At 40.7% G+C, this 26,212-nt stretch overlaps 2 protein-coding genes across 9 annotated transcripts in view; one reads left to right on the forward strand and one right to left on the reverse strand.

The window, feature by feature from the left end:
• nfixb (nuclear factor I/Xb) overlaps positions 1-11,052 on the forward strand; it is a 177,111-nt gene extending 166,059 nt beyond the window's left edge. For all 8 annotated transcript variants that reach the window (XM_034711867.1, XM_034711870.1, XM_034711868.1 and 5 more), the window contains 2 exons: positions 1,170-1,261; positions 5,142-11,052. In XM_034711867.1, coding sequence (XP_034567758.1) covers positions 1,170-1,241 — 72 coding nt within the window. In that variant the 3' untranslated portion in view covers positions 1,242-1,261; positions 5,142-11,052. The remainder of the gene's footprint in view (positions 1-1,169; positions 1,262-5,141) is intronic.
• Positions 11,053-15,991: 4,939 nt separating this feature from the next.
• On the reverse strand, positions 15,992-25,225 carry rad23aa (RAD23 homolog A, nucleotide excision repair protein a). Its single transcript, XM_034711050.1, has 9 exons — positions 24,945-25,225; positions 23,251-23,412; positions 22,914-23,122; positions 21,450-21,493; positions 20,834-20,961; positions 19,166-19,253; positions 17,476-17,606; positions 17,184-17,345; positions 15,992-17,085 (listed from the first exon to the last, which is right to left on the reverse strand). The coding sequence occupies exons 1-9, from the start codon at positions 25,008-25,010 to the stop codon at positions 16,972-16,974; spliced, it is 1,104 nt and encodes a 367-aa protein (XP_034566941.1). The 5' UTR covers positions 25,011-25,225; the 3' UTR covers positions 15,992-16,971.
• Positions 25,226-26,212: the final 987 nt, after the last annotated feature.

Raw genomic sequence — 26,212 nt, forward strand, 5'->3', positions numbered from 1 at the left:
AATAATGGAGTTCTGGTGTGGGTTTTTGGAGGCTCATAAACCATTGTAACTGAAAGGCTGTGTCAGTATAAGAGCAAAAAATTGATTCATCCTTGTGGTGGTTTTGGATTCTGTGTGACGCATAATAGCTTGTGTTTTAAAGGTAAAGGGTGCTGTCAGGCCAATTGCACGCCTTCTCTCGCAGCACACTTGTCTTCCTCACTGTTGATAGGAGGGGCACTGGATGGAGCACTTTACTTTTATTGTTTGTAGCTTCCCTTCAAGTGTAGTGTTTGCGTTCTCCCCACAGTCAGTGTCTCAAAGTCTTTTTTATGTCTTCTGTTTGTGATTCCAGTTATAAGAAACACATGGATGTATACTGTAAATGTCCATACACATGAAATTCTCAGATACGCTCCCTTTCTGTCCCTCTCGTCTGTGTCCTCTCCTTTTCTCACCCACACACAAAACAGACTCACATATGCACAAGCCTGCACACTGCATCCTGAATCCCTCTGTGAGATTGAAATGCTGGAGTCCATAGGGTATCTTAAACTGCCCTAAATTTGTCAGAGATTTTGATGCCGGTGGGTTTTAAATGTCCCTTACTGATCCTCTGTGTCAGGACAGAGCGTCCTCAATCACTTCCAGCAGAGTTTATCAACAGGATTTAATCACTCAGGGAGATCTAAATTTGCATTCCAGATTCTGTGAGGCTTCTCCGTGGAGTTCAGATGACCTCAATGTAGTATAGCAACACTTGGTTATTTTTTTACTCCCATTAACAGCAGTAGGTATACTGTTACTTTCATATTTTAAAGGTACAGTTGGCATTTTTTATCTGTCTGTGTTAAAGACAGACAAGTTCCTGGCTTGATGAAGAGATAATTTATTTTACACCTTTTTTTTTAACTTTCAACATTATAGTTAGTGAACTTTAAACATTGCTGTGATTGGCTTGAGCCAGGCTAGATGTTTTGCCAGTTTTGTGCGAAGCTAAGCTAACAGCCTCCTAACAGTATTTTCATATCTATCAAACACACAAGACAATGCTACTTCTTTTTCTTTTTTTCAAAGTGAGAATTCTTGTTTGCTGCATTGTAACTATTGCTTTAAGCTTCTACAGGATGTTAAAGGGCCAGATGTCTTTGTGTGTACTGATGTCTTTTCCTTCCCTTCTGTTTGTCTAGCATACTCCACGCCAGGCGCCACAGCTCCCAACAGGTTTGTCGGCATCGGATCACGGGACAACAACTTTCTGAACATCCCGCAGCAGACGCAGGTAGGAGTCTAGGAAACAGTGAACTGATAGTTCATCTTTATGTAAGCGTAGAGAGCTTTTTCAGTTTTGACTGTTATTAGCCATCAAACTTCGGAAACGTATTAACCCCGTGGACGCACGCCAAAATATTTCTTATTCCCTCACTCCCTGAAACCTGCTGCTCGGTTTGCTTTCCTCTCTCACCATCCCTCAGAATGGAATCAATGTGTGCATTTGTACATCTGTATTTTACAGTGCCTGTGTGGTTTACCATATGTGCTCAACTGTTTATTTGGCGCACATGGGGCCTACCATTCAGGCAGAAGGCATTCTCCCTCATCACCTCTTTCACTCCATCTCCTCGCCTTCCCTTCTCTTGCCAAAATACCTGTTTTTCTTCACTTTTTCTCATTCTTTAAGCTTTCCGTCCCAGCCCTCACTCAATTTCTTTCCCTTTTTTTTGCTGTATACTTTCTCCTTCTTTAACCTTCTCCATTCCTTCCCATCAGCCCTCTGCACTGTTTGTATGCCTCCTCTATTACCACAGCACTTTTCTCATTAGTGTCCAACCACACCCACCTGGAGCCAGCTCCACTCTGCACCTAAACATATGGAAACCATCTGAGAACTTCCCGGCTGATCTCCTCCCTCGTTCCTGTGCCCTCTGTTCCCTTACTTTTCCTCCCTCTCCATTTCTCCCACTCCTGATCTTTCCAACCCCTATGCTTATTGTACGAATTTTTTTATTCGCCTCCCTGTCTCTCTCACTTAAGATTTCATCTTCTTTTAAATTATGGCATTTCATACTGTCAGTTTATATTTTAAGCCTTCACTGTAATGTCATCTTTGTTACTTCAGACTCTACTTTCATTCACTTTTTGTTGTACACAACTTTAACACACAATTTAAACAGGCCGACATATACTGTATACATACTGGAAGAACTCCTCCAGTTTGAGGCCTTCCATAAGATCTCTGAGCCTTGCTTCTAGGATTCTTTTTTTTCAGCCATTATTGTGAACAAGGGTGCTGATTTTGGGCGATAAGACCTGACTTGTAATCATCGTTCTTGTCCCTTTTAAAGATTTTTATCGGTGTTGAGGTCAGGGCCCTGATTAATAAATGTCTGTAGTGCTCTAAAGTTCTGTCAAAAGTGCTCTTCGAGGGTTAACTATACATTTAAAAAATGGGAGATGTCTGCATTTCAATCAATCAATCAAACTTTATTTATATGGCGCCAAATCACAACAAACATTATCTCAAGACGCTTTTACAAACATAGCAGGTCTTCCGTTTGACAGGCAGAAACCTCAAGCAGAGCCAGACTATTGTTAGACACCCATCTGCTTTGACCAATTTTTAATGGTGTCAAGGTCAGGGCTCTGTTTGATAAACGTCAGTAGTGCTCTAAAGTTCAAAGGTGCTCTTTGAGAGGAATATATACATTTACAAAAGGGTAGAAACACTGTGAAAAAGAACGAAGCATTTAATCAGATAGCAGTATCATGAGGAAATGCTTACAGCACAATCACGTTTGTTTGGAGCTGTCAGCGTTTACGTGGCTGCTCTCAGGTCGACTTTGGAATCGGACCTTGGCCAATTTGCATATCCTCGAAAATACCATTAAATAAAGCATCCTTAAGTCTTCTCCTCTCTGAACTAAAATAAAAAGTTTCAGACAAATGGTGTTTCAATTGTAGGGACAGAGGTACCTAAATACTTCTGGTGTGTCTTAATACTCTTTCCTTTGACAGCTCATTGATGTTCAATACCACAAAAGACATGTCTGAATTGTGGTTTCTCCTTTTCAAGGCAGAACTAAAACACACAGCATTAATAGTTTGCATGTGTCTCTGAGAATATGACAGGAAAAGATTAATGGTCCTCTAAAAAAACATTGATTACCGGACAAAGAGCCTGTCAGAAGTATGAATATGTCGACTGCAGGATATGTTGACAACAGCAGGCTTTGTGTGCCCTCAAGTGGCAAATGTTAGCAACTGCAACCAGGGGAAGAAGGGTAACAGGGTACTAAGTGGGCAGGAAAAGAAAGGAGATGGAGAGAATTGAGCGACAGAGAATCAACTCCTTATAGAAGTCACGGCTCAGCCGTCTCGTTACCCCCAGCAACCAGACATGATGTCATAGCTAGTTGATCTTGAATTTGAGAAGAGGTTGCTTGGGGGGGTGCGACAGGAAAGAAAAGAGGGTGGTCACTGTCTGCTGCCAAGGGTTTAGTGAGAGTGTTCACGGGAGATAGATGGATTGTGTGTGTGTGTGTGTGTGTGTGTGTGTGTGTGTGTGTGTGTGTGTGTGTGTGTGCGTGCGTGCGTGCGTGCGTGCGTGCGTGCGTGCGTGCGTGCGTGCGTGCGTGCGTGCGTGCGTGCGTGCGTGCGTGTTTGTTTGTAAGAGCACACAGAAAGAGAGCAAAAGAGAGAAGTAGAGTAACTAATAAGGGAGAAGTCACAATGCCCAAGGCCTGCTGGGACAGTGCCCAGGGGAGTAGGGTAGCCGAGAAGTGCAAGAGGCAGAAGGGGGGTATTCATGCGACCTGTTAGAGTCAAACAAAACAAAAGCCTGCTTCCCTGGAGGCTCAGCGTAGTTTCCAGGGCTTGACTTGCAGAATGTTGGCGTACTAGTCCACAGTGCCAGATCCTGCAGGCCAAGCAGGGCAGCCAACAACAGTGACGGTGACCCATTTTTGCTCCCTGCTCACACTGAGCCGGAGAAAACCCAATGCGAAGATGCTGCAAGTGACAGGGAGCGCCAGACTGCTACCCCCCTGCTGCTGCTTGGCCATTATTAGCCCTTCCCTGCTCTGCCAATTTGAACATGTACTGTACTCGATTCCAGAAATGGACAGAATTGATGGTAATAGCTGGGCTGGTGATCCAGACCACTGTTCATCACTCACTGTTGAAGAATTGTGACGGCCAAAAGTCAATGTGGTGTACTGAGTGGTTAGTTTTGCAGCAGTCATGGTGTCTTCTGGTATATTTCTCTTAAGTTCCAAAACAACTTTGGTCAAGATTGAAATATTGGCTGTGCTGTATCTGGCATCAAGATGTTAGCAGCCAATCCTTAATTCCTGGAAGTTGTGAAGTGGGGCCTCCATGGATCGGACTTGTTTGTCCAGCACATCCCACAGATGCTAGATTGGATTAAGATCAGGGGAAGACCAACACTTGTTGTTGTTGTGTTCCTCCAGACCACCTTCTTCTAGTGCTCTGTTGTCCAGTTCTGATCCTCACGTGATGACACTCCAAACCAGATATAAACTTTTTCAGTTCAACTTTAGCTCCAGTTTACATCGGCCAACCTTCAACTTCCCATTTGCACTATTGAGCCTTGGCCACCAGCGAAAGTGTTGCAAATTTACCAGTTTTCCTTCCTTGAATCTATTTTGGTCACTCATTATGTTGTGGCTGATTGGTGTAAGCCTGCCAATGACAGCCCAGGTCTTGCTCTCTGTGCTTAATCGTTTTCTGAAATCCCTATTGCTTAATGAAGAAACAACAACCTCCAGACTCTTGCACCCGAAACACCTCAAGTGGTGAGTTCTGACGCAGACTTGAGCAAAGCCTCTATCCTTATTTTGTTCACATTTACTATGTTTTCGGTGTCATCCCCTCTGTGGAGATTCGGCCATCACATTTCCTCCCTATTTCACAAAGAACCTCGTAACAGCACCCTTGGTTTAGTAGACGCCAAAATCACTGTCTTAAGTTTAACGGCACAGACATGCCAGAGCGTTTTCCCCCAGGAGTTTGGAGTTTTCTGCGGCTTTGCATGACTAATTCAACCACAATCTGAGGTGTTTCTCTCTCATGTTGTGCTTCACTTATGTACGCTTATTTTACTGGTTGTAACAGTAACCTTTCCCTTTTTTTTTCTCTTTCAGTCTTGGTTCCTCTGACAAGATCTGTGTACAAACCAGCAACTAGAATGCTTTTACAATCGGAAATAGAAACAGAGAAACAGCCCGCAGGATGAAAACTGTCCTCAACAAACCCACCGACCGACCCTGACAGAACGTCTCACCTGATACAAAATATAGCCGCGCAATGCAGGAAAATTCCAGCAGCATTATGCTTATAGAGGAACTCTGGACTCATTTACCCAGTCAGAGGGAGGACCCATTTGGAGCAAAGATGGATGGATGAATGGGAAGATGAATGAATGGACAAGAGGATGCCAGGATAAAAGAAGGGGTGAGGGGACAAACGGCAGCGAGCAGGCATCTCTCCTGAAACCAGCACAACACAGCAGTAACACAGGAGGAACCTGAGGAAGAGGAAGCGGTCGACTTCTCCTACTTTGTGAGGACACGTTGTGTAAAGAAATGGCTACGAAAATCAACTGTCCAACCAAAAAAAACAAAAAAAAAACACAGATTTAACGTTTTTCACTCCAAAGCTTCAACCAGAACGAATCCACAGCCAGATCAAAGAAAAGGCACAATTTGGTTTCCACTAAAAAGCTGCAGTCCATGCTCCTGTGATGTCTGTCATCACCAAAAAATCGGATTGACCTTCGTTTCTGTCCTTCTGAAAGACTCCACAAAGTCCCCTTATCCTACTACTAACTACAGAGAGACCATGCCAAAACGTATGTCGATTAAAGGTTGCACTAGAAGCTGAATCAATTAACACTAATCTAAACGATGTGCACTATTTACCTACAAGGCATGGGAGGTAAACCACACTTGTCTATCAAGAGTTTTAAAGAGGAAACGCCCTTGTGTGTCCTCAACCCCCATTTTTCAGTTTGACAACTCATTGGCCTCCACTTATTCTCTCACACACACACACACACACAAACACACACACACACACACAAACACACACCCTCACACACCCTCACATGACTCACACACAAAAAGATGATATAATCTGTGCCATGACCACAGTATGTACAAGTGGTAACACACACAGTTACGCAGTCAGACCTTTCAGATTGTAGTTCTCATAGGTGGTGGTGGCGTGTTATTTTCACATGCAAACAGAAAGCCCAGTGTACTCTTGCTACCTATTTGATAGAGACATCCAAACATGACACACACTCACACGCTGAAAACCCCTGTGTGAGTGCAGCATTACTGACAGTTTCCTGACTAGAGACAGCAGCTACCAGTTCCCCCGTGCCCTCTAGTAATTTAGCTGAATGATTTTGTTATCTCTTGTGTGTTCTCTTATTTGAATTTATTCCTTTTTGGATTTGTACTATTTTGTAATTGTTTTGTATTTGAATGACAGCACCTTAAAGAGAAACACAGCGGGAGGTGGGATGCTATAGCGGCGTAGACAGGTGGTTAGCTGACCTTGATCCAGTAGTACACACAGAACCTTACAGAACAAAGAGAGGCGTTTTGGGAGATATGTTCAGGTTGTTAGTCAGAGTTGGATGAGAAGATGATTGTTAAAAATTAAGGCTACAGCTAGCAGCAGTGTGGGTTAGCTTAGCAAGATGCAGAGGCAACAAAATTGACAAACCAGGCCCTTCTAAATATTATTTAACATCTTCTACAGCTCATGTTCAAGTGAAAAGGCGGTTTTGGTTGGTTTTCTTAACACAACTTAAGACCTAAACGCCATGTTTGCCCTCATCTCCAGTATTTCTGCTAAGCTAACTTGCTGCTTGTGATGGCTTGTATTCAGCATGAGTTGGATCAATCTTCTTGCTCAACTCTCAGCAAGACAGCAATCCTGTTTATTCCCAAAAATGTCAAACTTTGTCATGGTTTGTTTGTTCCCAGTGCCAGATAAACTGTACCACACAATGAAGGGTTTGACAATCACAGGAAGCTTATTTTCTGAGCACTTACTTGACAAAAACAAAGCTAACCACGTCTGCTTTTGCACCGTGGTACAGCTGGTGACCGGTGGTGGTGGTGGTGGCGGTGATTTATGAGCGAAAGAGAAACAGAAGTGAGGAGAGAAGGTTGCTGAGGATGGGACCCAGAGTAAAAGAGAGAGTTAGCTCTTCTTTCTGTCTCCCTAAAGTTTACCCTGTTGTTTACACTCCCAGACAGGCTGCTGCTCCAAGAGCAGAGGGAGCCACACTGTGGAGCAAAATGAATATGTGACATATCTGGCTGTTTTTTCTGAGAGACAAGCAAGGGGCCTCTAAGGCTAGCAGTAGGAGGATCACCCATGTGCCCTGTTTTGTCTTGGTGCATAGGATCGAGTAAAGGATATCAGTTGCTATGGTAAACCCACCCCTAAACACACAAACGCACACACCAGCACTCCCCTCTCGTGAGTCAATGAGCCCTTAATGATCAAAACTGCACTAAAACAATCATGCCAGCCAACTTGTGAGTTTTTTTATGTAACAGTAGATGGACCACCAAGAAGTGTTTCAAATCAGTGGATGTGTCGCTGGATCGAAACACATTTCTAGTAGAGCATATATCGCCACTTCTTAAACACACACTTATAAAAACACTTCCCCTGTGCCCGACTGAAAACAAAGGGAAGTCTTAAAAAAGACAATCTGAGGAGCCCTTTTGCTTTTAATAATTTTTACATCATTGGCCCGTTCATCTTCTGACTGATTCAGTTATCTCCTGTCAAAATTGAAAACCACTCACCCAACCTCACAAAATAACTGGACTGCCTGGCCACGTTCTTCACTGCAGGGAAACACAACATAGTTGGCCAACCGACTGGCGACCATCTCATCAGCTTTGTAGAGAGAACTAGCTCTACTGAGTAAGACGTTAACGACAGCTAAGGTGATTTCTTTTCTAATCTATGGAAGTGCCTCTGTATTCCCATTATGCAATTTGTCAAACATGAATTCAGGTTCTTTTTTCTCACATATAAGCTATAGTGAATGGTGAAAAATTTATGTCAGGAGAGGGAAAAAAAACAGTGACAGCTCACTAGATAATCGCAAGCATCTTTATATATAATACACATATATATTTATAGATATATACTTTCTTTTTTTTTGCAAGATAAGCTCTGTGGCAGTCTAGTTATTTTTTGAAGCATGGCGTACATCGCACAGTCATAGGATGCATCTTTAAAACAGCTGATTAGAGCTCAAGTACCAGCCTCTAAACCCACACTCGCATTAAACAACATAAAAGAAAAAAAAATCAACGGCAGATGAAAACAACAGAAACATTGAAAATAGACAGTGATGAAAATGTAGTTGAGGATTTAAAATGAAAAAATTAGGTTTTGTTGTTTTCTTTCTTGTTTTGATGGGAAGTATTGTTCTTGAAACTAAATGATGTATGTTGATTGAGCCATGTGCAATGCCTTGGTAGAGGAATTGTGTTTGTTTGTTAGCGATTGTTTGAGGGTGTCACGAGAAAAGAGGGAAAACCCTCTGCATTTTTTGTTGTTTAAGTCCACATGCTCTGGGACTCTAAATACGAGCACAGCGAGTAAAAATAATCCCAGTCTTTGTAAGTAAGTTTGGGGAAATTGTTTTTATTATTTTTTTCCTTTTGTGACTTTTTTAAGAAAAAAACTTAATTTCTAATGATTTGTTTTCAGAATGTGGGAGGGCTGAAGGAACAATTTTGCAACTCTTAAAATATATATCACTATGAAAACTGGTGCTTTCATAAAGAATAAAGTACATTCAGTCTCTATTATACATAAATAATAAACAAAATTAAGTGTTAACATAAAAAGCAAATTTTAGGAAACATGCATTATTCTATTTCTCTTTTTGTATTTAGCGAGGGGGGAGGGGTTCATTGTATAAAAAGGCTGTTGTGACAAAAGGCATTTTTCCCTCCCAACCTTTACACCATAGCAGAGCAGTCACAGGGACACAAAAATACAAGGTGTTTTTTCCTAGGCTGTATCAATGATCCTGAAGTGGGACAAAGACAAGATCTTCCCCAGTTTGGGAGATGCAAAATTGTGGATCCCCATAGTCAGAGGAACACGACTGTAACGGATTTATGATGTCTGGTGAGAGTTTGGATTTGGTACAAGCCAGCGAGAGGGAATAAGCGGCCTCTCTCTGCTCAGCTGGTCTGCTGTCATCAGTTCAAGTGAACCCATCCCCCCTCTCTCCCCTCTTCCTCCTCCCCCCTGAATCCCCACCTCCCACTGTAAATGATTATAAATATTTGTTTGGTGATGTAGTGTTTTAGACTCAGAGCATCTTAAAGGTTGTCCCTAAAAAGTGCCTTTTGTTCACAGATTCCATCTTGTAATCCTGAGTGCCCATCTCAAAAGAAAAAAAGTCCCCTCCTTCATGCTTCTATATCTTTCTCTTCCTCTTCTCTGAGCTTTTTAAAGCAGTATACATAGTACTAAAGGACATTGGTGTGATTTAGTTCCTCTTTTTATTGTTGAATAATTAAGAAAAGCATAAAAAAGCCACAAAAAAAGATTTTTTCGTCTTGCTTCTCTTCCTCTGTATCTTGTCTTCTGTCTATCTTGGACACTGGAGTAGTCTGTAGCCGCGTAACCCTCTCTCCCTCTTTCCTCCCCCTCCTTTCTCTCTATCTCTGAACGGTGGGGTTTTATAAAAAGAAAAAAAAAAAAGAATACGCTAAGATTTTTTTGTCTGAGCAGAATGCAGTTAGCTCACATGTTATTCTTGTCTGTACGCTTCACATTGTATTACCATACCCATCTTCTTCAGCTTCTCCATTCAACAGCTAATGTAAGTGAACAAGTTACACCAACGGGCTCTGGGCCGTGCTGGGGACACGGAGGCTGGTTCAGATAAAGGGAGAAAAGCACTAACAGGATATTTTTGGGGTTTGGACTGTGGTGAGAGGAGGTGACCAGTAGGCCTGCTGGTGTAGGCAGGTTTGTTTGTAATTCTTGATTTTACCTATTTATTTTTTTTATAATTGATTTGGATTTTCTTTTTAATTCTTTTTATTTTGGTCATTGTTACTGCGTATCTTAGGCGGTGGGAAAACGCTGCATTGAAACATTTAATTATGCACCTTTCTAGTGGTTGAATGAGACCAGCTATAAAAAAAAAAACAATGAGAACGACTTAAGCACCTTATAAGCGGACTGGTTCCCCAAACCAGAGACTGAAAAGCTCAGATTTAGCACAATCAGAGTGATGTTACACAGTGTTCGATAGTGGTGTGGTTCCAAAAGCAGTTTCAAAAACATAATGATTGAAAGAAACAATATTTTCAAATTCCAACACAGAAACCAACCTATTCGAGATTTTGATCTGATATAACTCAAATATGCAACTTTTATTGTCTTCATCAAGCCAATGAAGCCAGCGCAGTATTATGAATCCAACCTTGACAAGTGAACACATCACAGGAGAAGCCATATCAAAGATGAGCAGGTTGCAGGGGGTAGACTCTGTGTGTGTGTGTGTGTGTGTGTGTGTGTGTGTGTGTGTGTGTGTGTGTGTGTGTGTGTGTGTGTGTGTGTGTGTGTGTGTGTGTGTGTGTGTGTGTGTGTGTGTGTGTGTGTGTGCCTGCGTTTCTTAAAAGGGGAGACGTCTCCTGCACCATTCAAAGAGCCCAGTCACACCCTGTGGCAAAATCGTCCGCTTTTTTTTTTTTCTTTTCTTTTCTTTTTAACACATCGTGTAGGGTAGCTGGTTAAGTGATGTGTAGGCTGAGCCCCCTGGTCAGCTGAACTCTCAACTCAGTCCTTCAACTCCTTCACCACGAGTGCTCCTCCTACTCCTCCTTTTCATCCCTCGAAACAAGTGTCCTATCCTCAGACGCACCCCCAGAGCCCATGGTGAAATGCATGTGTTAATTACAGTTTCTTTTCCATAATAATAATAAAAAACAGTTTGAAAAGAGCAACCCCTTTACTTGATTGAATAAAAGGATGTTCTTGACTGTATCATGTCTCTTTGCTGTGTTTATTACTGTGTCATTACAAGGGGACAGCGGAGGACCAGGTAAAATGTAAGGACAAGTAATTTGATCCCTGTAGCAAAACAGCAATGTTAAGTAAAACATCTAAGAGAGAGTCCTGCTGACATTATCAGATCCATTAAAAATGTGTAGGCAGCACTTTACTGTTGCAGCTGCTCTTAACCTGGAGAGGTAGCTTGTTCTTTTATTATATGGGGAAGCCTATGATGGGAAAATGAAATGTCAGGAACCATCAATCAATCTTTATTTGTATAGCTCCAAATCACAACATATGTTATCTCAAGATGCTTTAAAAACAGAGCAGGTCTAGACCATACTCTGTGATATTAATAAAGACATCATAAGATCCAGTCTCATCTTACAGACAGGATTCAATCTTATCTCATCTTACTCCACCATGAGCAGAGCATTTTGCAGCCTTTAGCAAGTTACAGCGACAAGGAACAACTTCCTTTAAAAGGCAGAAACCTCGAGCAGAACCAGATTCATGTTAGACAGCCATCTGCTTAGACCGAGTTGGGGTCGGAAAGAGGGATAGAGGGAGAATAAGAGAGAGAGATGATAGTGATGAGACAAGTAGTAGTAGTTTTAGAAAATGGAGATTGGCATGTCCAGAGCAGCAGGCCGTCTACAGCAGCGACTCAGAGGAACCTACGGAACAAGGGAGCAGGTTGTCTACAATGGTTTGAAAATGTGGAAATCCCCCTTTTTGTTTTCAGGAATCAGGTGAACCAGTTTTGACTTCAGGTTTTCAGAGGAAAAACAGGGTAGGATCAGCCTTTCCCAATCACAGTCTTTTAAAAACTACCAAAGACTGTCAGTCATCTAAATAAAACTACATATTTTGTCCTCAGGAGGCCCAAAAGCCCCAAAATACACAGTTGCTTTTAGTTAAATACTTGATGTTTGATATTAAATGTGGCTGGGTAAATTCTACATGATGACCACACAGTGACCAATCAACCTGGTGAGCATGTTGGGTTTTTTGACTGTGGGAGCCAGAGTACCCAGAAAGAACCCACGCATGCACATGCCCCCTCTGATAGTAAAACTAAAATAATAAGAATGATTATTTGGATCAAAGTTACCTCAATTGTTCTCAAAGGTTTAAAACAGCACAAATTGGATGTATCCCTAAACTGGACGACCTGATCCAATCCAACTTTGTAATCCTTTAATTTCTGCAGAACAAACAGTTCTCAAGATTTGTTTTGATCACACGTCTTTAACTGGATTAGATGAGATCATTCTTGAACAACTGGGCCTTGAGAATTAACTTATTATCAGACAGTAGTCTAGATGTTAAAAAAGTCACAAATTCATTCTAACCTAACACATCATGCTCAGGCATTACAGTTTTCAGCACCAAACAACATCAGTATTACTGCAAATCAATATGAGGTTATGTACATTCAGATGAGATGTCTAGAAACACCAAGCAATTAGTCAGTCATAACTCTCATAACGCGGCATGTTGTTGTTGCTGACCATCTCCTCAACAGGACAAACAGGCACTCGAGGTTCAGAGAGACGGGAGGTTGTCTTCTCAGAGGTTTTGGTTTAGGTTTTGGTGACCTTTGACCTTTCACCACTAAAATCAGTTCACTTCATTTTGAAGTCTCAGTGGATATTTTAGTCAAATTTGAGGATGTTCATTCACAGTTGATTAAACATTAACCTCTATTTAATCCTGTTACACATTCTGTGTTTCCACCAAAAGTACCTGGGACCTTTAGTTCCAGGGGATAGAAAAAAATGTTCCATAACCTAGTGTTGCCTGCATTTCCACTGAGTTCTAGTGACCTGTTAATATCAGGAAAAATAATTTGCTGTCATGTGAAAGAGTCATCTTTATGCCACAGGTCCATCCACAAAGTTCCTGTTCTTTCTGTAAGTTCTAACCCTGGCAGGAACCATCAAAATTAAACATTGAAATTAAACCAACCAAATTAAATTATTTATCTAGCATTGGATCAAATTATAACAGTAATGCTCATATAAATACTGTGAGAATCAAAGTTAGTTTTCCATTTCCTCATATTAGAGGCATTTTAGCATCTTTTAGCTCATTTTAGCTCATCCCTCTTCTTTAAAGGAAGAAGAGGGGTGAGACTTAAACAAAACTTTTGTTGTTGTTTTATTAAAACCAAAAAATGAGCTAAAAGATGCTAAAATGCTCTAATATGAGGAAATGTCAGAATTCTGATTCTGACACTTTGTGCCACCAAACAGGCAGGCTCCTTTAGCAACAAGCTAGCAGACAGGATGCCGAGGACTTGCTTGCTAGCAAAAGTTACTACCCAGCTTTACCAGGTACTTCTTTCTAAACCCCATAACAACCTGATCACACACACACACACACGCGGAAGGGGGTCCAGCACATTTCACCTCTGCCTTTTGACACTGTGGCAAAACATTAGATTTCATTTCATGCTGGTTTTGAGTGTTGGGAATTAATGACAGTTACTGGGCACATGCGTAAGAGCACTCTTGGGAAGCTACAAGGCCACAACCATCTCTGATTGGGAATAGTGGAGCTACATCCTGTCCTGCAATCCAGGCAACCAAAGTGGTGAGTGTATCTTTAAGTTCCTGATCATTAGTAAGTAAATGAAACCATAAGTGGTAATGATAGTATCGAAAATGTTAAGAGTTGTGACATTAGCCTCTTGTACATTTAAAGGCGTCAACTGCAAAGCTCAGAGAAGTAGAGCTGGATGAGGATAGAAATGTCAACTTAAATATTCTGCCGCTCACCTTGTTTTTCATTACCTTTAATGGAAATGTTGAGTTAAATGTTATTTTTCCGCACAAGAAGGCTGATGTGAATATGTTGCCTGGAATTGAAGGGACTTTTATTCTAGTAGTATAAAAACAAATCTTAAAATCAGCATTTTTTGTCATTTTGTTTGTATATAGTTGGTAGAAAGTTAATAGTGGGAATATATATAGTGAGCAGGTAGTTATCAATCTTTATTTATATAGCACCAAATCACAACAAATGTTATCTCAAGATGCTTTAACAAAAAAGGAAAATGGAATCCCTTCAGGGTAAGACAAGACCCCTGTGCTTCACGTCGTGTATTGCTCACCCTGTTGTGAATTTAATTTGCATAACTACCTGCTCAATATACATATTCCTTTACAAAATTGTGACAGTTGTGGTATGAATTGAGTTCTCTGCTTCCTTATCATTACATGCTTGGATAGTAATGCTGGATTAACCCACTGGAGGGCAATAACGACCCCTTGATAGATACAGTGAGACTGTGTAATACACATAATTGTGCTGCTATAGAAACACATTGAATATCATAATTATTATATTTGAATAGTATTATTATATAAATGAATAATTTAATAGTCTAAGATAGGTTAATGCTTCACATAAACAAGAAGACACTGCAGACATTTTTTTTTTTTCAGTTTTTCGTTTATGGAGAACTCTTGCAGTCAAAACAAACATTTGCAACAAATCCCCACCACGCATACCACAACCAGGCCAGCAATTAGAACAATAAGCTTCATAGTACCGTACACTGTAGTGGACAATGGGCCCAATCTGGACATACAGTGTGATGCTGACGGATTAGATTTGCTCTTCGCAGAAATAGGTCTTCTCATTAGCCGATCTGTGTGAAACTGAGCCGAAAATATGCAAAATGTAGCCTGCACGGTTTGCATTCCCCTGGATCCGTTGTCTTTATTCAAACTAGAGCTGTAATTACTTGAACAAGTGGGGGAAAAATGCAAAAGAAAAATGGGATTTGACTGACATTTAAAGCCCTGAGTCTTGCTGAGAATGAACTTATCTTGTCTTATGTGGATGGTTATATGGTTTATTCAGTGTTTAAAATAATTTGCATATAAACTACTCTACATATTCTCATATGAAACTATATTATGAAATGGCTGCTATTTGTAACCCTAAATAAGTGCGCATAACCTTCCTTTCCCAGAGCAAGACACTGAAGACTAAAAAGAATTCAAAATGCTAACAAACGGCACAGCATCATCATATTTTCATTTTGATGTTGTCTCTTTGTGGTTCATTTCCTTGCAGTTGTTTTGTCTCTTTGTAGTTTATTTCTTTGTGGTTTTGTCTCTTTGTAGCCTGTTTTCATTTCAGTTGTTCTGCCTCTTTGTAGTTCACTTTTATTTATTCAAAGTTTTTTATTCTCTTTGTATTTCTTGAAAGATGTTTTGACTTCTGCCTCTGAAGTAATTATCTTTGATCTCTGCGTCTTTGAAGTTGTTTTGGTTCTTCGTAGTTCAACCTCCTGCCTCTTTGTAGTCTTTTTGAACAAGTTGTTTTGTCTTGCAGTGCAGTTTTAGGGCTCTTTGTTGTACTTAGCTTTTTCTTGGGATGAGAAGCTAAAGTTGTTGTGTATTTACAAAATAAATCATGGCTAAATCTGGCTTACTAGAGTTTAAACACCCAAAAGGTATTAGAAAGGCAAAAGTATGCTTGTGTGGACATTTTAAAAATAGAAATGCAATGCATGATGGAATATACAATATAACTTTATAAGTTATATTTTCTCCTTATGTGTTTGGGAACCTGATATTCTCCCTAAGTCCCAAAAATTTGATTTGGTTTAGCAGTCAGCTAGCGGCACATTTAACATTATATGACATCTTAAAATATCATTTGGATTCGGATCTCACTGAAAATTCTTTCCCCTTACATATTGTGGCTCAAAGCTGAGCGAAACATGCCTCGTAGACGGTCCCTTTTTTGGGAAAAGGGGTGGAAGTAATATATGTCATGTGTGGACCAGATACGATATGCTAACTCCGACTGGTAGGTAGTGGAATACTTCTTTATCTGAGTGACCTATTGTTTTTAAAATGTAACAAGAGAGGCATAACCTTAAAACATAAGAATCTCAGGAAATCTAGTGTTATGGTTGTACAGTAGCTTTTTATGGGTAGTGTTAATTAGCACTAGAGGCTATTAGAATACAGAAAATAGCTCCATATTTAAGTGACCTTGATAGGAGGCACGGAATTTGCAGGGACTGTGATTGGCTGTAGTCTGTGGAGAAACAGGTGAGTATGACACAAAGTAAAAAAAATTAACCATACACTGAACTGTCAGTTTGGTTCCTTCTGTTTCCCTACACAGACTGATAAGACCCAGCAACATCATGTCATCATGTCACGTCTGTGCTGCCCCTCGTCATACAAGGGGCAGCACAGTCCATCTCTGCCAATTTCATTTGTTGGACGTACATACATGAGGCTAACAGAGGTACATACAAGCAGTTACACACTGATAATGTTGTTGCAGTGCAGTGAGGACAATGTGCTTCCATACGATCCAGCTACAGCATTAACAAACTTAGAGAATGAAAATTGATTACTTTTTCAACTTTACACTTTTGCATCCATCTGCACAGGCACACAGACATGTACTCACACACGCAGACAAAAGCACTCACACTGGTTGCAAACCCGTCACCCACCCACCCACCCACCCACCCACCTGCATCCACCCACCCACCTGCATCCCTTCCCTGGTGTTCACAAAGCGCATCTAAAATCAAAGTATAGATCTCCCAAAGACAAACCCCACACATTCCATTGGAATTCACGTGGATTTTATCATACTTCTGCACTCCCAACCCACCCGGATCTTCCTGCACACAACCTCCACTTTGTGTACTTGTAACCCCCGCTATTACCTAACCCACCCAGTCTCCTCTGCCCTATCCCACCCCAACCCACCCACCCACCCACACCCCCCTGCTGGCTCTCCCCTCCCCTCCTTGGGTAGAGCTGAGGTTGGTGGCTGTACAGTAATTTAGGGGTGCAGTCTTTATGCTGAGCTGTAGAGGGGAGGTGTAGGAGGGAGGAGCAGGAAGGCAGTGATCTCTGCTGCTCAATCATCGTCCTGTCCCTGGTTGAGTAGAAAGTTTGCTGCCAGGTTCTCGTTCTTCTCGCAGGCAAAGTAAGCCTGGATCACCAAAGCTTCAGGAAAACCCAATGCTTTTAACTGTTCAGACAGGAAGAGAGAAAGAGAGAGTGAAAGTGAACAGAATGCTTTGAAAACAACAGACCAATAATATTTTCATTCCTCCATTCGTCACTAACTCTTTCAATGGCTTCCTTCTCCTGAGGTGTAACCTGGATATAATTGACAGGTGCGCCCTCCTCTCCCGCTGCCCCCAGCTCTCCAACCTCTGGCGCATCTCCCCCCTCTCCCACTGGCTCGTTTAACATCTGGATGAACAGCTCCTGATGCTGACTGATTTGCTGGAGGAAGACACAAAACCAATACACTACTTTTAGAACTGCATAATGAACAACATAATGTATGTTGAGATCCATAAAGTCTGGGGTTTGATTAGCCAGCCTTCACGGTTCATTGTGCGAGAGCCGTTACCTGTAGAAGCTGAGGATTCTCTCGGCCGAGCTGCTGGAGCAGAGCTGGGAGCAGAGCAGGGTTCTGCTGGATGGCCTGTCTCATGTCCAGAAACTGGGGTTGGGTCCTCAGGAATGCAAGTGGGTTCTCTCCTGCAATAATAAACATTAGCAAGGAGTTAAATAATCGTATTTATTAGCACCACTTAGCATAATTCAATAAGTATGCCGCCACACCCACACACTAACCCCAACTTGGTCGAGCCAGATGGCAGTCTAAAATGTGTCTGGTTCTGCTCGAGGTTTCTGCCTGTTAAAAGGACGTTTTTCCTTGCTACTGTAACTTGCTAAATAATGTGAGGTGCAATGCTCATGGTGGATTAGGATGAGATAAGACACTCTTTGTTTTAGATTGATGTGGAACCAAGCAGCAACCTCCGGTCTAAAAATATGAGTCAAATGTGGAAGTGCTAAAAACTGCAGTTCATCGAGGATCCACTTGAGGCTGGCTTCGGAAGTACTGGAAACCCCATACACACCAATTCTAAAAAGACAATCTTTACAGTAGATATAAACATGTTTACAGCCTGGTACAAAAGACGAGTGTAGTCTGGATAGCTCATTTCTCGATCGGCACACACTGTAAGGGGGTATGAGGTACTACGTCCATATTTTATACAGTCTACGTGTGGAACACTACGTAGTCAACAAGGCTCGTTCCCACGCGGTATCACCTTTTGTGATAACGTAATAATGAAAGATTGCAAAGCGTGAGTCGTGATTTTTGGGAAGATGTGTGTGAACTTTCATAAATAGATAGAAGAACAGCACGTATTTAATCCAACAATAAATGGAAAAATAACAGATGACATAACGTAATACCAATAAAATGTATCGTCACTGTTGTGCAGAAACCTTGTATATCCATATTTTATCATAATATATGTTTTGCATTAATAAATACTACTGATCTCCTTTTATGCATGTCAGTCCGCCTTCTAAAACTTAACAGATGAGAATTATTTTAAAAAGCTTATCATTGAATCTCATGAGGTGTAGTAGGGTTTGGTTTTACTTTCTGGTTTGGGAGATACAAGGTTTCCGCCAGACAGTGACCATGTAATGTACTCAATATTATTAACAAATGCATTATGCAGGTGTTCTATTTTCAGATATGAAAGATATAGAACATTAGAAGTTCTGTATCTCACCCTGGGACACTTTGACATGAGGACTTTAGGAGCCGGGGATCAAACCGTAGATCTTAGTCATTTTCAGATAGACACACTTTTATAGGCTAAGTTATAACAGCATGGTAGCAAAACATTCGGTGACTAATGAGTCATATGATGAGTCATTGCCTGCTGGTGAGGCAATGCCAGTTATTGACCCTTTTTTTTAAATTCTGTAAACAGGTCCAGACTCAGCAGCAGTCAATGTTTTAATGATGTGGAGCAATCTTTTCAAAATAAACTTCAACGGAATTCATGTCCTGATGCCAGACAAATGTGTTTACTCTGATGCATGGAAGCTAGATGAGGCTACCCATCTAGATTTGGGAGTTTTTCCAAATTGGGTTAAAAAATGAGAGATTCCCGAGGCCCTTTTACTACACACTGGCAGTTCTCTATCATTTTCACACGGGAGAGAGAAACAGACACATTAATATCTACTGTGTGTATTTAACAACGAAAGTGAGCTGCATGCCTTACCCTCTGCTAGAGATGGGGCTTCCGTGGGTCCAGATGTGGGGGCTGGCACTGGGGGAGTACTCTCCTGGACTGGGCTGCTGGGAATACCCTAGAAAAACAATAATACAAATGTCAATCACATGTCTTCAAGCTGTTATTATCTCTCTCTTCCTGCATCTCCCTCTATCCCTCTTTCCAACCCTTACACAGTTGAGGCAGATGTCTGTCTAACATGAGTCTGGCTCTGCTCGCGGTTTCTGTCTGTTAAAGGAAGTTTGTTTTTGCCACTGTAACATGCTAAATGCTGCAAAGTGCACTGCTCGTGGTGGACTAAGATGAGATCAGACAGAGTCCACCTTTACAAACCATTGTTAATTAAACTGTCAGGACTACCAGCTCCCTTGTTTCGTTAGTTCCTCTGAGTCGCTGCTGTTGACAGCTGGCTGCTCTAGACGTGCCAGACTACAGCTGCTACAACTTATAACATCTGTCTCACTACTATCATCTCTCTCTGTCTTCATCTCCCTCTATCCCTCTTTCCAACCCCAACTTGGTTGAGGCAGATTGCTGTCTAACATGAGTCTGGTTCTGCTCAAGGTTTCTGCCTGTTAAAAGGAAGGTTTTCCTTGCCACTGTAACTAGCTAAATACTGCGAGGGGCAATGCTCATGGTGGATAAGATGAGATAAGACTGAGTCCTGCCTGTAAGATGAGACTGGATCTTATCCTGTCTTGATGTTGGGTCCTTGTTAATAATATAACATAGATGTGTTTCAGGAAGGTGTTGATTATTCTTTAGGGGGATTAGGGTCATTTTAAAAAAGCAGTTTGTGGATCCATTCTTCCAACAAATGCATTATCTTAAGAGGATTGTGAACAATTTTCCACACAATAACATTATTATTTAAATACATTAAATTTAATTTAAAAAACTGTGCTTTTGAGCTGAAACAAATGTTGGTAATTTCAATAAACTACAAGTAAAAAAAGGAATGAAAATTTCTCTTTTTCTGTATCGAAAAAATATCGAACCGTGACTAAAACATATCGAACCGAACTGAACCGAGAATTTTGTGTATCGTTGCACCCCTACTATTTAGCCTTTGTCAGCTGTAATAGCTGTAGTAACCAATAACTACATACCCATTCTGCTGAAAGTTGCCAGTTTACAACTCAACTTTACTCGTTTAACCAGAAAACTGGTATTAAAAACTTGTTTAACCTACTAGCGCAGACTAGTGAGGGTAACCACATTGTATCCAGTCGACTCCCTAATCTATAATATATGCAAGTAGCTCAATATAAGAGTTTTAAAGTAGACTATAACAGATGATAGAAGGAACAACTTTAACTCAACTTGAAAGCGACAGAAAAACTGAAAGAAGGTTGTATGAAAGAAGCAAAAATAACAACATACATCAGCATACTTCATATTTAGAAAATTGGTTAATGAATAAACACCAAGAAGAGAATGTCTGTCTGATCTTCAGGCTGGGAAGATGGAGAGACAAACATGGCTCAGAATTAACACATGACTTTGTGTCATAAGTGAGTTTACACATGGGTGCTTTTTCATTGGTAGGAATGACATCATTGTGTGTGTGTGTGTGTGTGTGTGTGTGTGTGTGTGTGTGTGTGTGTGTGTGTGTGTGTGTGTGTGTGCGTGTGCGTGTGTGTGTGTGTGACTCACAGTAAGAAGGTACTCCACCGCTCTGTGGGGGTTGTTGAAACTAGCCCTTAGCGCAGCCACCACTCTCTCTCTTTCGTAGCCCATACACATGATCTCTGTCAGCATGGCCTCATAATCGGCTCCCGTCACTGGAAATTAAAACACACACCCACATAGACAGATGACCGGGTTACTGGTGCATCATTTGTTGATCTGAAGAGTTATACCTTAGCACTCCCTTACGATGGGGAACATGAGAGTCAACAGGAAAGAGATATGAAAGATATGTTAAAAGATATGTAATGTACAGAAGTATTTCTTCTTAATGAACTCATTTGCTGAGCCGATGACTATAGGAAAATAACTGAGTCTTTAAGTCACAATGTAGGGGTGACTCATCTTATTTAGATGACTTATAGGGTATGGGACTGTATAGCAGCATGACTCCTCCTCTTCTCCATTCCTCTCAGAGTTTGTAAATAATAACCTATGAGTGCTGTCACTTGTACAATTTACATTTAACTAACACTGATCAAACGGTTAAACCCCTGCACTGATACCATCACAGCAACATGAGATCCAAAAGCTCTCGCACAGCAAATGATTCAAGCTTGGCAGGGAGCCATTCATAACCTACCCAGCGCTGAGGAAGCATCCAAGCCCTGACTCCCACCGCTGCAGCTACAAAACACAGAGATAGAGAGGGAACACATGAGACAACCAAGGCATTGTTTCTGTGTTTCAAAAGAGAAGAAACAGGGTGAAGAGTAAAGCAGTGTACAGTGTTGACGGCTCAATTTAGATTGCCCGCACATTTAGTCATGTTAAATAAATACTGTACTAAAAATTACTCTATTTTCTTTCTTTGAACTCTTAAACTTGTATATTTCATGGGCAGTAGGTAGGGCTGAACGATTAATCGAATTCAAACCGACATCGCAATTTAATAGAATGCAATTTTCAAATCGCAAAGGCTGCGATTAAAAACAATAATAATAAAGTTTCATGTAGACAGACGCAACCTAACGTGACATGCATTCAGTAGGTGGCTGTAATGCACCTTTCAGCTGGTTTGCCAACGGACGAAAATCTCCGAAGAACGAGACATTAGTTTAGGATTAGTTTATACTGATGGGCTCCTTACACAGCAGCCTCTGCCATCAGTGTATAAATGGGTGAATGTGACATGTAATGTAAAAGCCCTTCAAGTGGTCAGAAGACTAGAGAAAGAGCTATATAAACACAGTCCATTAATAATTGTAATTGTAAAAAATTGCTGAAGCTGTACATGACATATTTGGAACACTTTATGTTTTAAGTGTTAACAGCTGCTAAGGACATTCCAGACTCCAGTGGCAACAGCTTATACTACTATTATCCATCTCATCACTATCACTTTTCCCTTGCCGTTGTAACTAGCTAAATAGTTCTTGAGATGATGTTTGTTGGGACTTGGCGGTAAAATAAAGATTGATTGATTGATTGACTTAATGGTGCAGTTTCTAGGTTGACAGACAGGTAACATGAGACATTTTGTCCAAAGAGGCCTTCTCAACTTAAAAACAAACAAAGCAAGTCAAAAGCACTAAAAAACATTGCATTTCCAACTTAAAAATCCAGACTATTTGGATAGTTTTGTTGCCCTAATCCCACCTTTAAATATAAAGCATTACTGTGAAAAATAAATACACAAGCTCAGCACCAAAATAAATACAGATGCATGAGAACGGATGTTTGAAATGTTAAACTGTAATCATCAATCACATTACAATAACAGAAATGAAGAAAATTATAAAGACTATTTTACATGGACCTTCTTTATTAGCTTCCGAGTGTAGGTAAAAAAGCTCAATTGATGACAGCAGCAATATAAATAACCATTTGAAGACAAATTATTACATTAATATTTGTGACGATACAGAACTATCTATTTCTGACTTTGCTCTGTAGACTGATAAGACCTTTTCTTGCCCGCTGACAAATTCTTTTCACATATGTTGTCAAAATGTCACTAAGGGCCCTAATTTCCCTACTTTCCAAAATACTTGCGTATTACAAAACCTTGAATAGAGTTATGCAATGGGTAACACACGGCCTCTACCTGGCTGGTTGTTGTTGTTCTGTGGCTGTGGCACTTGGCTCCTCTTTGGCCTCCTCGGGGGGAATGGGGACAGCTGCTGGAGTAGGGGTTGGGGCTGAAGCTGAAGCTGGGTTTGTGGCTGGGGCAGCTGTTGACGTGCAGCCAGAGTCCTGTACAGGGGGCTTGGGAGCTTCTGAGACTGGAGGCAAGGCAGCAGCTGCGGGCTTAGCCTTTTGTCAGGTTGAATAAAGGTGTTGTTAGACAGGCAGCTTAGTAATGACACAGCAAAAATGTTGTCAATAGTTTTTCTAAGAAATACTAAACAATGTTTTTTCTACATGACACAAAAAGATCTCACCTTAGACACCATCACTACAACAAAACTTTTCTCATCAATTTTGTAATCCTTAATCGGTGTGTTATCTTCCAGGATTTTTCCAGCGTATATCAGCTTCTGCCCCGATACGGGAAAGTTGTCTTTTCCTCTTTCTGCTTCTATCTTCTCTTTCAGAGCTTTCACCTGATAAAGAAGTCAGAAATTATAATCAAAAACACCTAAGACTCTCCCTTTGTCTCCATGTGCTGTTGCTTCTAAACTAGGGGTGTAACGATTACTTTACTCCATTGGTGTATCCATTTATATTCCTATGATCCGACTACATCGATCTGTGCTTGACAAGTTGGCCTTCCGGATGACATTTATCGATCCAACATCGTTTTAAAAGGTAATAAATCGATTGTATCGATACAAGGAAATAACGCATTGGATTTAAGCATGGCAGACTTTATGTGGATGTGTTTTTTTGCACTTTTAATGATAAAGACGTTAATCATTACTCAAAGACGGAGATGTTCTAAATAAGTTGCTCGCTGTTTGTAGGATAGGTAAAGGTCAAGTAAAGTACCAAGGCAACACAACAAATCTATCCAACAATAAAATATGAATGCATTTGCCATTAATTGTTGTTTACTTGTTTTATATCCATAATTAATTTATACCTGATTCCCTTACAAGAAACACCAGGACTCTAGGACTGTCCTGTATCAAGGTATTTTTTTCACAGTCACACTGGTTGAATTTTTGGCTAAAAGGTTACTGAATCGATTCGGAACATATCATTCTAAATGAACCAATATCGTCCTTTAATCGTATCGGCAACCGTGAATCAAATCGTTGTTAAAAAGAATCATTACACCCCTATTCTAAACATGAATACTTGTTCTGTGTAAGATGGTAGGTGTTTCATTCATCTCAAATCTTAGTCTGAGATTCAAGTTAGCACAGCACCTTGTTCTTCTATAATGTAAGTTTTATTTTAAGCTAACATGAACTCATGACAGTGGCATTAAAAGGCAGAGAAGCACAATAGCTGACTCAAAAACTGAGAGGAGTTAATGCATAAGCAGCTGTGACCACGGTAGAGTATCAAACAGCATGACAGTGCTCAAATTCGATTACAATTATGACTTTTCTTGATGAGTTTTCTCTGTTGACAATGTTAATTTAGTCAAAGTACACTGAATAGCATTCCCGTAACAGTGTCAGTGACAGCTAGCTGTTAAAAATGTGACTCTGCTAAAAAACTTAGCTAGCTTCTTAGTACGTTACGAATGAGGCTAATGATAATTGGTAGTGTCATAAGCATTAGCATTAGCAATCATAGCCCTTTGGACAGTTTGGGTGCATCACATGAGTTATAGCAATGCAAGCCGAACCACACGAGATATCACCGAAGAACCATTGTTAAAGGGAAACCAATACACACTTAAAACATGAAAAGAAGCGTCGCAATGACTTCGGTAACGGGCTGTTTAGCTAGCCAACTGGCTAACGTTTGCTAGTCAGGTTTTGTATTGTTTGGCTCCCGTTTCATGCGAGTCGCTTTCAAGTAGTGCTTTCTGTTAGTGGGATACCTTCAGACGAAACGGCTTAAATCTTCCGCTCGTTATAAATATCTAACAAAACTATTGGGTGTTCATGTAAAGTTAGTACATCTATATCCCAGCTAGTACTGTAAGCTTCAGTTAGCAAGTTAGCTAATAGCCACTCACCGTTTTTTCGGGATCTATCTCAATTTGAATAGTCTGCTGTTGCAGTGTTTTAAGCGTGATCTGCATGGTAGCGGCGGCTGACGTGGTGTCAGGTGTGCTTCAAATGGAGAAATAGTTGCTCGCTAAAGCAGTTAATTTGTTCTCGAAGTTGACGTTTCTGTGAAGATAACAACTAGCCGAGAAATGTGTGTCTCCATGAGCACTCAGCAATTCGCCATCTTTGGTGACAAGTTGGTGGTGCGGCGAGAATAGCTCTCCTGGACAGTACGAGATCTCGTGCTGAACTACGCGACTATAAGGACAAGTCTAACTTGTTATAAGTTTTAGTTGACTACTTAGATCAGGGGTGTCAAACTCATTTCAGTTCAGGGGCCACATACAGTCCAAGTTGATCTGAAGTGGGCTGGTCCAGTAAAATCACAACATAATAACCTATAAATAATGAAAACTCCAAATGTTTCCCTTTGTTTTTTAGATAGTCTACAAAAACAGCTGTTATATTTTTTGCCATGATGATCCTCACAGTGGGCCGAATATTTTACTCTTAAAGCCCTGAAACCTGCGGCGAACACACCAAACACACAGGTTACTCATTCACCTGACACACAGAATGTAATGTTTACTGCAAAAGAACAGAGATTATAATAATGAACAAGGTAAAGTTGATTATTTTGACCCCTCAGCTCCAGCCTGAACAGTTTGCTTGCTGGACAGTGTTGTATGCAGGGGTGTAGTGCTAGTAGTTAGTGGATAATCTTATAGTGCTCTAAAAAGTCTTTATGAATCTCAACCGGATTATGCAAACAGCAAGTAATCTATTTTCTCATTTTGAGAAAAAAAGTCTAGAAAAAAAAGCGCCGTTCATGTTCGCTCCGTCAGCACTATGATTTTATGCGACCCCCAGAGGAAAAATGTGAAATAGTAGTTACTTTTATTGAAAAATTGCATGTAATGCCTTCTCTGTAATTTTTTCACTTTGCAAAGTCGTTCTGCGGGCCGGATTTGGACCTCTGGCAGGCCAGTTTTGGCCCATGGGCCGCATTTTTGACACCCCTGACTTAGATTTTAAATATGTGAATATGGATTGTGTTATCTAGAAATAGCATTACAGTTCATCATATAGCAGCACTGATTCAAGATGAATGCAATAACAGTCTGATTGGTAGGAGAAATTGATTTTGCCATCATAAGAAGAACTTTAAAGCTCCTCTGAGGAGTTTCAAGCTGATCATGAAACTAATCAAATTGTCCTGCAAAAGAAAATGAGA

This window comes from Notolabrus celidotus, chromosome 20 (genome assembly GCF_009762535.1).
Source record: "Notolabrus celidotus isolate fNotCel1 chromosome 20, fNotCel1.pri, whole genome shotgun sequence".
Classification (NCBI taxonomy): domain Eukaryota; kingdom Metazoa; phylum Chordata; class Actinopteri; order Labriformes; family Labridae; genus Notolabrus; species Notolabrus celidotus.

Excerpts from the sequence above, each read along its gene's own strand:
- rad23aa (XM_034711050.1), bottom strand. The coding sequence starts at position 25,010 with ATGCAGATCACGCTTAAAACACTGCAACAGCAGACTATTCAAATTGAG. Across the intron at positions 20,962-21,449 it reads GGATGCTTCCTCAGCGCTGG|TGACGGGAGCCGATTATGAG; the intron begins GTAGGTTATGAA and ends TTTAATTTCCAG. Across the intron at positions 17,346-17,475 it reads AGAATCCTCAGCTTCTACAG|CAAATCAGTCAGCATCAGGA; the intron begins GTAACGGCTCTC and ends GTCTTCCTCCAG.